We start from the raw sequence: 15,210 nt of genomic DNA, 5'->3' as shown, positions 1-15,210 counted from the left end.
CAGCAGGAACTGAGGACCCCCAGACTTTCCCGTGCTTAGACCATGAGGGTACAAAAGCCCAGGGGTTCCTTGGTTTGGGATCCCTCCTCAGAGGCACCCAGCTGTTATTTTTTTATTTAATATTGCACCAAGATTAAACTATTTGAAGGATCTGGATGTCAGAGACTCTGCTATGGGAAACCTGGGGTTGAGCCAGTAAGGAAACCTGGTCTGACTCTATGAATATGCAGGGTGTAGCTGCAAAGCGGCTTTGGTTCCAGCTCAGGTAGTGTGAGGGTGAGTACCAGAGTGGCTCCTGGATGGTCAGACAGGGAAGTTTCCTTAATACTGCAATGGATGGCTCCAAGCTCTTCAGAACAGATAGGAGAGGAAGTAGAGGTGGTGGGGTGGTTCTGTACATTAAGGAGTATTTTAACTGTATAGAGCTCAAGGATAGTGACAGTAAGGTCAAGTGCCTATGGGTAAGAATCATGGGGAAGGCCAACAAGGCAGAGATCCTGGTGGGAATCTGTTACAGGCCACCCAACCAGGATGAAGAAGTGGATGAACTATTCTAGAAGCAACTGGTTGATGTTTCACAATTGTCAGCCCTTGTTCTTGTGGGAGATTTTAACCTGCCGGATGTCTGCTGGAAACTCAACACATTGGAGAAGAGGCAGTCTAGGAGGTTCCTGGAGTGTGTGGAAGAGAGCTTCCTGATACAGCTGGTGAGTGAGCCTACCAGGGGTGGGGCCCTGCTTGACCTGCCATTTATGAACAGAGAAGGGCTGGTGGAAGATGTGGTCAGAGGCTGTCTTGGGCACAGTGACTATGTAATGATTTTGATTACTGTTGAAGTATGGAAGGGGATCAACAAAACCTCGACCTTGGATTTATGGAGGGCGGACTTTGGTGTATGCAGGACACTGGTTCAGAGAGTACCCTGGGAAAGAGTCCTTAATAACAAAGGGGCCTAGGAAGTCTGGACATTCTTTAAGAAAGAAATCTTGAAGGTGCAGGCTGTTCCTAGGTGTCAAAAAGACAAGCCTGAGGGGAAGAAGACTGATCTGTCTGAACAGGGAGCTTTTGCAGGAACTCAGGGAAAAAAAGAGCGTTTATGACCTCTGGAAGAAGGGGAAGGCAACTCAGGAAATGTTTAAAGATGTTGTTAGATCATGTAGATAGAAAATTAGAAATGTGAAAGCTCAACTAGAACTCAATCTGGCCACTGCTATGAAAGATAGTAAAAAGTGTTTTTATAAATATGTCAGCAACAAAAGGAGGGCCGAGGAAAATTGCCATCCCTTATTGGTCATGAGGGGGAGCATTGTCACCAAGGATGAGGAAAAGGCTGAGTTACTTAATGCCTTCTTTGCCTCAGTCTTTAACAATAAGACTGGTTATCCACAGGCAGCCAGACCTCTTAGCTGGTAGACAGGGACAGGAAGCAGAATAGACCTTCTGCAATCCAGGGGGAGGTAGTTAGTGATCTGCTGAGACACTTAGACACTCAGAAGTCTATGGGGCCGGATAGGATTCATCTGAGGGTTCTGAGGGAGCTGGTGGAAGATCTTGCTAAGCTACTCTCCATCATTTATCATCAGTCCTGGATAACCATGGAGGTCCAAGGTGACTAGAGGTTGGCCAGTGCGATGCCCATCTACAAGAAGGGTCAGAAGGAGGATCCAGGGCCTTTCAGCCTGACCTTGGTACCCAGGAAGGTTATGGAACAGATCATCTTGAGTGTAATCATACAACACGTACAGGACAACCAGAGGATCAGGCCCAGCCAGCATGGGTTTAGGGAAAGGCAGGCCCTGTTTGACCAACCTGATCTCCTTTTATGACCAGGTGACCCGCCTAGTGGATGAGGGGAAGGCTGTGGATATGTCTACCTGGACTTCAGTAAAGCCCTTCATACTGTCTCCTACAGTATTTTCCTTGACAAGCTGGCAGCTCATGGCTTGGACAGGCACACTCTTTGCTGGGTTCAGAACCAGCTGGAACCAGAGAACCCAGAGAGTGGTGGTAAATGGTGCCAGATTCAGTTGGTGGTTGGTCACTTAGTGGAGTTCCCCAGGGCTCAATATTGCAGCCAGCCCTGTTTAATGGCTTTATTGATGATCTGGACAAGGGGGTCAAGTGCATCCTCAGTAAGTTTGCAAACAACACTAAGTTGGGTGGGAGCATTGATCTGCTGGAGGGTAGGAAGGGTCTGCAGAGGGATCTGGATAGGCTGGATGGATGGGTTGAGAACAACGGTATGAGGTTCAAACAGGCCAAGTACCAAGTCCTGCACTTGGGTCACAGCAATGCCATGCAGTGCTGCAGGCTAGAGGCAGATTGGCTGGAAAGCAGCCAGTTGGAAAAGGACCTGGGGGTGCTAGTTGACAGCTGGCTGAACATGAGCCAGTGTGTGCCTAGGTGGCCAAGAATGCCAATGGCACGCTGGCCTGTATCAGAACTAGTGGGGCCAGCAGGACCAGGGAAGTGATTGTCCCCTCTGCACTAGTGAGGCCACACCTCAAGTACTGTGTCCAGTTCTGGGTGTCTCACTACAAGACAGACATTGAGGTGCTGAAGCATGTCCAGAGAAGGGCAATGAAGCTGGTGAAGGGTCTAGGGAGTAAGTCTTTTGAGAAGCAGCTGAGGGTGTTTATCCTGTAGAAAAGGAGACTCAGTGCAGATTGTCTCACTCTTTAAAACTACCTGAATGGAGGTTGTAGCCAGGTGGAGGTAGGCCTTTTCTCCCAGGCAGCCATAGTGACAGGACAACAGGGAATGGCTGTTGCCAGGGGAGGTTCAGGTTGGACATCAGGAATAATTTTCTCACTGAAAGAGTGTAAAACATTGGAATGGGCTGCCCAGGGAGGTTGTGGAGTCATCATCCCTGGAGGTGTTCAAGAAACAACTGAACATGGCACTTAGTGCTATGGTCTAGTTGATATAGTAGAGATTGGTCAAAGGTTGGACTCAATCTTGGAGGTCTTTTCCAACCTAAATGATTCTGTGATTCTTTTTAAGATCAGCACTTAAATGCTTTGCCTATCTCTGGTACTTCATAAAATCAACTATTCAATTGGAGCATTCTCCAGTGGGGCTTCTCAGTATGCTTTGTTCTATTGGAGATCTCTCCATTCCTGGAGGAGGGAGGTGGATTTGCCAGTCATTCTGAAGGCATTTTACCTTCTTTTCAAGAAGCAATAAATATCATACACTACTTCTTTGAGATTTCCAAGTGTCTGTTGCACTTTAAGAGACTCCCACTTTAAAATCCTTTGCTGATACTACTTTTTTACAGGAATCATAGTTTCTGTCTCTTATTATTGTTTCTTTTCTGGCACTTCCAGTGCTGGAAAAGGATGCTTTTGTAATAGAATTGATTAGGCTCAAATGGGGCACAGTGGCAAGTTTGCAGCAAGTGCTGAAGCCTATTTGTCTGTTGCACAAAGGGAATGATCTTGTTTACTGTCCTGGTTTGAAAGAAAGTGGGTTTTTTTTTGGAGACAGTGGTTAGCCCAGTGGGGGCTCAGGTGTGAATATTGGCACCTGTTTGGACCAATGAGGAGATGGTTCCGCCTCTGAGAACACAGGGTATAAAAGTAGAACTCCCAGGAAGTGACACTCTCTTGCTTGTTGGTCAGCAAAGGGATCAGGTCAGTTCTCTCTCCCCCTCCGGCTGTAGGCCGGGTGGGGGAGGGGAAAAGGCCACGAGGCGCCGTGAGCTAGGCCGGAGGCCTTGGATCTTGGAGAGAGAGAGAGAGAGAGACCGGGGGGGGGAAGTGAAAGGATGGAGGGGTGGAAGTAGTGAAAGCACCGAGCAAATTCCCCCCCCCTCACCCCGCTTCCTAGAGAGAGAGAGAGAGAGAAGAGAGAAAAGAGATAAGACGCGCCGGGCAGCTCCTGGAAGTCGGCCAAGAGTGAGAAGAGAGTCCGGCACCTAGAGATGATTTTTAACTTTTTTTCTTCACGATGGAAACCTTCCAGACGTTGATCCTCCCGGAGGACAGAGATAAGAACAAGAAGAAATGGACAAGTGAAATGAGAGGTTTGTGTGAGTAGGGAGTAGTGGAGTTAATGAGAAGAATTTACTTGGGAAGAGATAAACGGAGGAGCAGTTTTTTTTTCGGCTGTGGACGGACTAACTTTCTATTGTAACACAGAGACTGCGGTTTTGGGGGGAAAGCAATGGCTCAGACCCAAGAAAGGCAGTGAAGAGTAGTGGTGGGCAGAAATCAGAAATGAGAGGATTTCTGTCGTGAAGCCCTTGCCCCGGGGGAAATGGGGGGGATTTTGTTATCCCAAAATGGAGAGACTGTCGTTTTGTGGAACTGACCAAAGTATCCTTAAAAAGAGAAACCCCAAAAGCAATCTTCTGGTCCATTTCCATGGTGAGAGCATGGAATATGGAAAGGGGTTAGTCAAGAAATGGCACAAGGAGAAGACTCCTTCCTCTTTAATAGAATGTATTGATTGTTTGAAGAAGGATAACGGACTGAGAATTAAAACCTGGGAGATGGGGACTGAAGGAAGATTTGAGTTCGTATTGTATGTTGTAATGTGGGTTGAGAGGGGGAGGAGAAATGTGTTTGAAAGATTTCCATTCTGTTCTTTGTGTGTGTGTGTGTGTGTGTGTGTGTGTGTGTGTGTGTGTTAATAAAGTTTTTTTTCTTTTATTCCTAAGTTGGTGTTTGCTTGCTCTGTTTCTGGTCACATCTCACAGTAGACACTACGTGAATGTGTTTTCATGGAGGCACTGGCATTGTGCCCAGTCCAAAACCAAGACATTTACCTGGCTCCACTTTCTTTGAAATAATCAAATGCTACCTACCTCGTAGCTTTTGGGTTTTTAGTTTTTTTAAGAGACATGCATTAACATGCAAACCATTCTGTGACTATGATTCTATGATTAATGGGAAGAGCAAAGGCATGTCAAATATGTATCAGTTTCTTGCATATTTTAATTTTGCAAATAAATAGGTTGAGCTTAAGTATACAGCAAGATTCTAAGGCCGAGGCCAAGTTTCAGACACTGATTCCACAGGTATTGTAAATGGGGAAATGCTAACCCAAACCAGGGCTATTACAGTAGCTCTGAAAAGATAGCATAAGATTTCTAGGAAAAGCATATTTCTTCAGAAGACTGCAATCTGTAAGAGAGCTGTATGCTGGATCTTCAGTCATGCTCAGTGTCCTAACCCCCACTAAAATTGTTTCCATCATCACCCTCCCATTTACTGGGATAAGAGTAAAATATGAAAAGCGAGCAAGGCTTAATCTCTTTGGAGAGTCTGTATATATTCTTCGCACTTTCTTCGACTTCATCAATACATGTATACACAAGATGTATAATTATTACATAATCTACTTTTACAGTGACTAAATTCTTCTTTATGTTTTTCAATTTGCATGTTTAAATCCTGACCAGTGTAAAAGCATGCTGTTCCTTTCTCCCACGTGAATTCAGAGGTATGGATGTCTACAGAGAAATACAAAAGTACTTATGTTCCCTCTGTATGTACAAGGCATGCATCCAATGTGTAAAGCAGTAATGTAACCCATTTCTTTGTAGTGTGAGGTCCACTAAAGATGAGTGACAATCATGCATTTGAACAAAAGGTTTGTTTTGGCAAAGCTGGCTTTTTCCAAGTCAAAAGGATTAGTGCTTTTTAACCAAAATAGGCAATTCCTCACTCCATTATGAGAGTTCTAATATTCATTCCCTTGTGAAATTAATATCAAATTGCAGTCACAGCATGACTTGTCTTCCAGTTATCTTCTGGGGGGGGGGGAATTTTGTATATTGGTTTGTGATATTTTGTCACTGCTGTGAGGAGCTTCACATTGGAAAGACATGGGTCACAGTCAATGGATCCAAATCAGAACCATACTTTTGGTTTAGTTCTGGGGGAAGGAGGGAGAGAAGGGGATGTGTCAGCCTTCTGAGATCTGGTATAAAAAGATATTTAGTGCCTGGGGAAAAAGAAACAAAAATGTGAGCTGTGTTATAAAACCAGAATATGTAAAAAAACCCACATTTTTTGTTTTGGGGGTTTTTTTAATTTTTTTTTTCATTTAATCAGGCATTTGTTCATATTGCAGGTGACATCATTAGATCTAGTTAAACAGGTAAACTTACTTGAGAATGCCAGGAATGTATTTTGGCAAACTTCTTTTGAGTATAGGCTGTTGCCAACAGAAGTTACCAGGCTGAGGTCACAAGAAAGGGATTGAGATATGTTCCCCACTAATTAATTACAACTAGCTGCTGTTCATTTTTCCATAAGCCTTATCTGTAGTATGGGGTGAGTATGATCAGTAGTTTCCCCATATAGGAGCCATTAGGCAGAAAATAGAGAATCTTTTGAGAGCATTGTAAGCTTTCAGACTGGTGGTGACAGCTTCTATATAGCAGCATCAGAGTGAAATAGGAAGAACATCCTCCAGGCTCCTTCCTTAAGTGGTTTGTGTGGGGTTTATTAGAAATACACTTGTCTTTGTGTTCATTTGCATAAAAATAGCATGGATTTCTGAGGCTTCCTCTTTAAACTAATGATGTATTTAAAGGATTTTGGTACTTGGGAGTATCTCTTCCCTTTTCTGCCTCTTAGATGTACCACATACATAGTGAAGCCTCTGAAGAAGGCAAATGAATTCCTTAGCTTCTAGTGGTGTTTCTGAGACACAGAAAAAGGCTACTCATTTTGTAGGGGCACATTGTAATCAGTAGTGTGCACTCCATCTTGCTGGATGATTAAAATACTTGCTGCATGTGGTTAAGATATTCCACTTTGCTTTTGCTTCAGTCTGAAATCACTGGGAATCTGGTTACAAAGTATTAAATTGGCTTTTTAATTTTTTTTTAGATGCTGAGAGGTACAGTGACTCCTTAGTGCCCTAAAGTAATCATTCATTTATAAAATAAATAAGCCCCAGATAACTATTCTACAAGGCTTTCCAATATGCCTCATCTTCTGTTTTGTTTTTTTAAGTTGCAAAAAATATAGTCCTTTGTCTAGGGCAGTACTGAATGCATTGATGCTTAATAAGAAGAAGAAGTTGTAATGCCATTTAAAATTACTTGGACAAGCTCAAGAAGTGGGCCCATGAGAACCTCATGAGGTTCAACAAGGCCAAGCATGAGGTTCTGCATCTGGGTTGGGGCAACCCCTGGTGTCAATATAGGCTGAAGGATGAAAGAATTGAAAGCAGCCCTGCAGAGAAGGACTTGGGAGTGCTGGTGGATGAGAGGCTGAACATGAGCCAGCAATGTGTGCTTGCAGCCCAGAATGCCAATTGTGTCCTGGGCTGCATACAAACCAGTGTGGGCAGCAGGGCAAGGGAGGTGATTCTCCCCCTCTACTCAGCTCCGGTGAAGCCCCACCTGCAGTGTTTCCTCCAAATCTGGAATCCCTTTTTCAAATGGAGAGGGGAGAGTTCAGACAAATCCCCGCCTTTCCAGGTTTCTGGCAGTAGACAATAGTTTTATTGAGGTGGCCAGCACCCCAAAACTCACTCTCGCTCACAAGTTCTTACTAATGACTGATCAGGCCTATTACAACATGAATTATTTATTTGAACAGGCCAAGGAAAACAGACATAAGACTTAAACAGAATACTTACTACACAGGATAACACAAAGAACTACTAGTAGACAAAAATACAGTGCACAATAATAGTAATAAGGGTACCTTATGTTACAGCTAGTGAAGAAATAGTATAGATTAGGAATCAATGTCACTTACCAATGAATAATAGCAGTGTGCAAGGAATCTCCCAATTTCTCTCAGTCCTAGGGAAGTAACACAATTCTAACATCTTAACATCGAGGAGAACTCTTTACACACTCAGAGAGTGTATAAGAGATTTCTGATTTCATGAAAATCAGTGGTCTTTTATAGTTGTAGAAATGCCTCTGCTCTGCAGTCACTAATTTTAGGTTTTCCTTTCTCACCATTCAAGCCAGGATGTGTATTGCTGGCTAAGGAGGTTCTCAGCTGAGATAATTCATCACATGACAAATCATTTTGGTCTAACCTAGCCATATGTTATGGGGAGATAAGCTTTTGCTGTATCAGGGGTGAAAAGTCCTGCCACAGTCTCCAATACAGGAAGGACATTGACCTGTTAGAGCGGGTCTAGAGGGGAGTCACAAAGATGATCAGAGAGCTGGAGCACATCTCCTATGAAGACAGACAGAGAGTTGGGGCTGTTGAGCCTGGAGAAGGGAGGGCTTCAAGGAGACCTTGTAGCAGCCTTCCAGTACTTAAACGGGGCTTACAAGAAAGATGGGGACAAACTTTTTAGTAGGGCCTGTAATAATAGGACAGGTGGTAATGGTTTTAAACTGAAAGAGGGTAGATATAAGGAAGAAGTTTTTTACAGTGAGTGTGATAAAACACTGGCATAGGTTGCCCAGAGAGGTAGTGGATGTCCCATCCCTGGAAATATTCAAGGTAAGGCTGGATGGGGCTTTGAGCAACCTGATCTAGTTTTAAGATGCCCCTACTCATTGCTGGAAGGTTGGACTAGATGACCTTTAAAGGTTCCTTCTGACCCAAACCAATCTATGATTCTATTCTATAATTTGACTCTGGGGAGTGAAGTGTGTTGAACAGTGTGTCTAAAGGAAGTCATATGATTTGATTTTAAAATAAGGTTTTTAAAACAGTGTTTGCTTTATTTGCTTCCATGGCACTTAAAAAAACCAAAACTGAAAACTGAACCAAAAAACCACAAAGACAAAATGTCCCAAAAATGCAGTCAAAACCCCAACAAGTTGCATGTTCTACTGTATATAACTACTATGTAGTAATAATGTGCATTAGTGTGGTGGCCCTCTGGTGTTCTGCACTATACCATATCATATTTTCTTGTGGTTTCAAGATTTCTTTGATATTGCTTCCTTATTCCATGTCAGCTTGAATAGCAGTGGACTTGAAGCCTTAAGGATGAAGCTCTGTTTTTCCACTGGCTCCTGTGCTGTGGCATACCGACATACTGAGTTACTTTAGGAATGAATGTAATGTGATGATCTGTGTTTTGGGTATCCATTTTGCATTCTTAGGTAGAAAAAGAATGCTTGAGTATGAGAATTCTAATTTCTTGGAAGAACCAGCTGCATTTTTATTCTTTTTTTTTGTCCAGCCTGTCATGAAAATTACATAATTTAAACATATTCTTTTAATTTTATTCTTGGGGCCATCCTGTGCAGGGCCAGGAGTTGAACTTTGATAATCTTAGTGAGTCCCTTCCAACACAGAATATTCGTTGATTCTGTGAAATCTCTAGTAGTGTACAAGGCATGTTCTTAATGAGCAAATGAACAGTACTTTCAGATGTCTTCATGCTTATGTCAAAGTTCACCCTGAAGAAACAGCTGATTTAGAGAAAAATCTTTCAATTTTAAAATTGTTGCTAAAGACCATGATGTATTTATGCCTGCCCTGCTCTATAGTAACAGGAAGCAGGTTCCAAAGTGATGGTACATGTGAAATGCCAGTGCAAATTAGCTTTCCCTTAGAGCTCTGTATACAAAAAATGTAAGACAAATTCTCTAGTGAAACCAAATAACTGAAGTAGGAGCAGTAAAAATATCTTATTCCTATTACACTGCACAAATCTAGTGTTTACTGGATCTCTACTTCTGCTGGGTTTCAAGTGTGAAGTATATGTTTAGAAAATGCATGTCTTACTAATGCACATATTTGGTTACTGTAATGAGAAGCTGGAAGATACATAGCTGTTGTACAAAATATAGAAGAAAAACTTGGGTAATTTCCTGCCGTAACTTTATGTGAATTTTTTTTTGCTTTTGTCTGATGGGCCATACATTGTGAACTATGGATTTCCTAATAAAAAAGACCCATTTAATGCCTTTTAATTGAGAAGACTGGCTTGATACAGTCTTTAAACTGCTTTGGATGGGCCACACCAACTCCAAGATTCTGTATCAGGAATTCAGTCTGCCTGGTGTCAGATTAGTTGGGAAACAAGCAATGTAGCCTTAGAGGGGAGGAAAAGTGTTACAGAATAAAAGTTTGCAATTAGCCATTGGCTGCCTCATTTTTAATAAAAAACCTAATTTAGCAATTTTCTTCAAAATCAGGTGCTCTGTGGATGTGTATAGTCTTAAATCCCCACTGCAAGTTGGAGCAGAAGGTCAGTTGGCTAACACAGCTGAAAAAATGGAATGGTGTGGATGTTTGTCCCTGGGAAGATGGAAACCATGGAAATGAGCTGCCCAATTTAACCAATGCTTTGCCTCAGGGCGCAAATGCTAACCAAGGTGAGCCTAGATATATGCACTGCCTGCAACACATAATATAGCCTCTGTCTTATATACTTGAGCTTTGCAGCAGAATACAGCAGTCTTTTCTGGGACAAGTAACTTTCTTGTTGAGGATTGACCAGCCAAATTTATTTTCATTGATATTGTCCTCGCAGAAAGGATAAATAAGGTTTACTTTTGTGCTGGGGCTGCAATGTTTGTAAAGCAAGTTAGGTCTTCTTACTTTTCATTCGGTCCTTCTAAATAATTTTTGCATAAAAATTGAATGTCCCTGAAGTATGTAATGTAAAAGCCTGTTGTTTCTTTGCTTGACTATAATCTTATATGCCTTCTGGTGTTGGGGTTTTTATTTTTTGCAGTTACAAAGCCTTTGATACTTACTTAAAGGGAGATCTGTTGTGACTGCATTAAACTGAGTATGTGAGAAACTAAAGCAGCTATTTGTGGGATGTGCTCTGTGTTGTGCAGTCTGCATTGACAGGTGTGGGGGGGGGCAGAGGCAACATTGCTTTCTTGGAGGACATGTCTCTTCTTACTTGATATCATGCTTTCTAATCTAAAATGTGACTATCAAACCTGACAGAAGCCTTCACCAGTCATCTTCAAGCAAAGATTGCTACTTTGCTAATAACTGAGGAAGATGCAAGTTATTTACCTGGGGAAAAAAAACCCTCATAATCATCAAATCTCTCAATATGTTGATACATATTTAATACAAGTTAAAATTAAATGTTTGTGAAAGGTGGTAGAATTAGACTTAGATGGATTTTTCCTTGTTTCTTTTTCTTGGGAGTTTACCTCTGAAGGAAATAGACTTGGTTCATGTTTAAATCTGGCAACTAGCTGCGGGCAGAAGTTCATGCAACATGTAAATTCCTACAGAGGTGTTTGGCTTTCTGGATCTTGTGATGTTCAGACCAACCTGGGCATGCTAGTAGCAATTCAGACATGACATTTTGACATTCATAGACACAGTGCCATGTTGACAGAGCACTTTTGCCATAGGAAGATGTCCAGTAAAGGATTGTCAGTCCCATGGCCTCAGTACCTTGCTGTCTTTTCAGTATTTGTATTTGTTCATGACAAAAATTTTTACAAGTGCTCCAGGTAATGTCACTTCTCAAAGAGAACAACTAAAAATATTTTATGTGATGTTTATCTGCCACTCATCCTCGTGGCTCTGGGTCTGAGAAAGAGAGAAGCTGAGGATGCCTAAATAGCTGTGTGCCATATACTTTCTAGTCTGTTTTTAGAGGAATTATGTACGTGCTGTTTAATGTCCTTCATGTCTAGCTGTTCCCTTTGCAATGTCCTATTTAGCATTAGCCGTGATGGTTTGTAGATCTCTCTGAATGCAAAGTGAATGGCACACACTTTGCCTGAGCTGTTGAGTAACAGGATGTGAAAAGTCCTCTGTGGTCTGCTCCTTGCAGAGTGGGTCAAGGTCGACTGCTATCACTTAAGGGCTGGTGAACAGGCAGAAGACAAGAATACTGTGAATGACTGATTCTCATATGAATGAATAAAAGCTGATGCAGCTTTCTGAATTTGTGAAAATGACAGATTCATCAAACAGGCCACATCGGACGGTGTTCACTAGAGCCATAGAGGCATGTGAACTGCACTGGCAGGACAGCCACTTACAGCACATTATCAACAGTGACCTATACACCAACTACTGTTACCATGAACACACTGAAAACTCACTCTTTGACTCTCGAGGGTGGCCCCTCTGGCATGGTAAGTGGCTAAACCAGAAAGATGTTTCCATGACTTGCTTTGTTCAGTTTCTATGGCTTTTTTTGTTTTTTTTTCTTTTTGGGGGGGAGGGAGATAAATGAAAAGCCTGGCAAAAAGAACAGAGGCTCCCTTGAAATGTTGGCTCAGAAATAGTCCTTTAACTCTCTCTTGCAAAGTTTTAAAAACAAATCAAAGGAAACAAAAAACCCTTTTGAGTAACCTAGCAAAACAGGCTATTGCAGACATGGAAGCATTGCTATTCCTCAATTATTGTCTCCATTTTAGAACATGTTCCTACAGCCTGTGCGAGGGTGGATGCGTTACGATCTCATGGATGCCCACAAGAAGCACTGAGGCTAGCAATAGCTATTGTTAATACACTAAGAAGGCAGCAGCAGAAACAGCTGGAAATGTTCCAGGCTCAGAAGAAAGGTAAATGCGGGGAAGAGAGAAGGGCAAAGGACATGACAAGGTGACAATAACACCGAACTGGAACTTTGCATGAGAAAAGTGCTTTTGAAAGTAAAGCAAAAGAGGTGACTTTAGTTCTTCAGTCCAAACAATCATAGTGGTAGTGTCACATTCTGGATGTTGGAGGTGTTTTTTAAGCTGGGTTGTGAGCTCTGCAGGGCAAGGGCTCTGTTCTGCCTTCTGCAACGTCTAACATGATGGGGCCTTTATTCCAATCAGAGGTTTTGGTTGCACAGTGTAAATATTCATCCTGTGTAATTTACAGGCTCTTAAACAGAGATTTGCATTTGGAATGTCAGGTATTTAAAATAATTTTTCTCCTCTGATGTGTAATTTAGCAGACCTATATATTTCTGAGGTGGAAGCCTAAAGTTAGTAAGGCAGTCTGCACTACAGAAATTTATCCAGTTTGGCAGTTTCTTCCAAAAGTCTTTGATGATGCTTAAAACTTTAGTGGATTCACAGCACTGGAAATCAAATTTTTGAAATGCTGGCTTTATAAAATGCTCTGTGGGGTTCCCACTGCCCCTATTTTCTGAAGGAACATTCTTCCAAAAATAATCCTTCACTGAACTTTGTCATAGGTTTGGAGAGGTAGTGGAAGAAGAAAGGGGTGACTTTGTGGTTAAAATGCATGTGGAAAAATTAAAATAACATTCTCAGCTACTACAAGAAAACCTTTAATTCAAATTTTATTTTATATCTTTGTTGCTACTTTTAACTATGTGTATCCTCATGCATTGTAGGCAAAAATACCAGTGTGAAGTCACATGTGTAAATTTTTTAACTGTATGTGCAGGTGTTTTCCCAAAAATGTTCATTTAGAAATTGAAGACAAGTTAGATACCTGACTGAAAAAAAATTATTATTTGGCAGTTCCTATGTGCCTTCATTTCACAATACCCAAGGAAGAAATTTCGAGCACTATTGTGGATCCTAGATTTCAACAAAACTTAAAGCACTTTGCATTACTACTTAGGAGAAGTTTTAGTCTTTTTATCATGTAATATATCTTTCCTTAAGACGAAGTTTGTCATTTCTATGTTGTTACTCACTGCTTTGTTTCATTTTTTTCACTCTTATGTTTGAAATGTAAACAATTTTGTTTTAATAGTGAAAAATATGCTTGTCTTCTTTATAAGCAAAATAATTCTGCAGCTACAGTTTCAGTTCTGCAACCACCACATGCTTCTACTTAGCTTTCATTCATATGACTGATTTGACATTTGTGGAACCAGTTGCATGATTTAAAGTCAAATCTCTGTATGAATGGAGTATTGAAGCCTTTGTTTGGCATGATATAAGTGAAGCTCATAACTAGACATAATAGATGAAATGGAATATAAGTGAGTAAGGTCATTTATATTAATCCTTTTTGGTAATATTACGTTCTTCTTAATGTCATTTTTAGCACATGCTGTTGTTAGTAAGACAATTATTTACTACTTTGTTGTTCATATTACATATCAGTTGATTCTTTAAAAAAAGCCACTGTCGTGAACACTGAGTTCAGCTGTGTGGCTGTTTCATTTTGTAGCTCCACACATTTAAAGGCAAGAAGCAAGCTTTTAAAGCTTTGTGATAATACTTATGATTACTCAGAAAGATGGCACTTTGTGAATGAGAGAGCACAGAGGCAGGTACAAGTTAGTGTGTACTAAGCAGAGAAACAGAGCATCTGTAATGGCTTGTATACAATTTTTAAATGGTCACCCATAATGCACCTGATCTCTCATAGTTCAGTTGTGTATGTGTCTAGGAGAAAAAGCTGAGGAGTTGAAGGGGAACTACTGCCATAAGATTCTTAGATGAAAAAGGGATTTGAGTAATCTCTAGCATCTTTTACCACAGCCACACTTCCTTCAATTCATTGTGCTAAACAATTTTTTAATGTTGTAACTGATTGATGGATGGGGGCTACAAAACAAAGTATCCATGAAGGTATTTGTTGACTGAAACTTTAGAATGACAAAAAATGCACTTGAACAATTTTTTAAATTTTATACCTCATTTAAACACATTATCCCTTTTTTTCTCCCTTTTTTTTATTAGGAACTATCATTGTGAGTTTATTACTTCAACAATTATTCAGATGCAATAAGTTCATATTTAATTTATTAAAACTGAACATTTCAGGATATTTTATTTCAGTGCCATCAGCTTCACTTAAAATGTGAAAATGGCACTGCATCTTTTGAATGAGGAAACAGTGGTGAATATTTTACCAAAAAAAGTATTTGCTATAATTTTTCAGCAGACATTTCAGAAGTTACTGGTATCAAGTTAGAGATTTCAAAAGATACTGCAATTGAAAATTTTGACCCATAATGTGCTTTGCTAGTGCTTGAAATGTTTGGCCTTTGTCCATTTTCTTTTTTTCCTATTTAACATATTTACAAAGGGCAATCAATTCACACTGAGAGATATTATTTTTTCCTTCTAAGCAAAAGAGCATTTTAATCACTTTTATTCTATATATGTTTTGAGGGGATAATACACACTCTCTTTCCCTCCCTCCTCCCTCCATATTTTCTGTCACAGAACTTCTTCAAATAGGAGTAACCTCAATAACCAATCTTGAAGGTTGGGTGGGACATCCTTTGGATCCAATTGGCACCCTCTTCAGTAGCCTGATTGAAGCCTGCAGGGTAGATGATGAGAGCTTCCATGGATTCTCAGACTTCACAGGTAAGGCCATGCAAAGGGAGCAAGCTTCTCTAAGTCTTCAG

General features: G+C 40.9%; 1 protein-coding gene across 2 annotated transcripts in view; it reads left to right on the top strand.

The window, feature by feature from the left end:
- LOC103824691 (zinc finger SWIM domain-containing protein 6-like) overlaps window positions 1-15,210 on the top strand; it is a 307,908-nt gene that overhangs the window by 221,069 nt on the left and 71,629 nt on the right. The window contains exons 5-8 of one of the 2 annotated variants that reach the window (XM_050986335.1): window positions 10,088-10,267; window positions 11,834-12,010; window positions 12,296-12,442; window positions 15,023-15,169. In XM_050986335.1, coding sequence (XP_050842292.1) covers window positions 10,088-10,267; window positions 11,834-12,010; window positions 12,296-12,442; window positions 15,023-15,169 — 651 coding nt within the window. The remainder of the gene's footprint in view (window positions 1-10,087; window positions 10,268-11,833; window positions 12,011-12,295; window positions 12,443-15,022; window positions 15,170-15,210) is intronic. The other variant, XM_050986336.1, reaches the window with a different exon arrangement.

The sequence above is a fragment of the Serinus canaria genome, chromosome W (assembly GCF_022539315.1).
Source record: "Serinus canaria isolate serCan28SL12 chromosome W, serCan2020, whole genome shotgun sequence".
NCBI lineage: Eukaryota > Metazoa > Chordata > Aves > Passeriformes > Fringillidae > Serinus > Serinus canaria.
The sequence above is the reverse complement of the archived record's forward strand: the minus strand, read 5'-3'. Positions and strand labels throughout refer to the sequence as shown.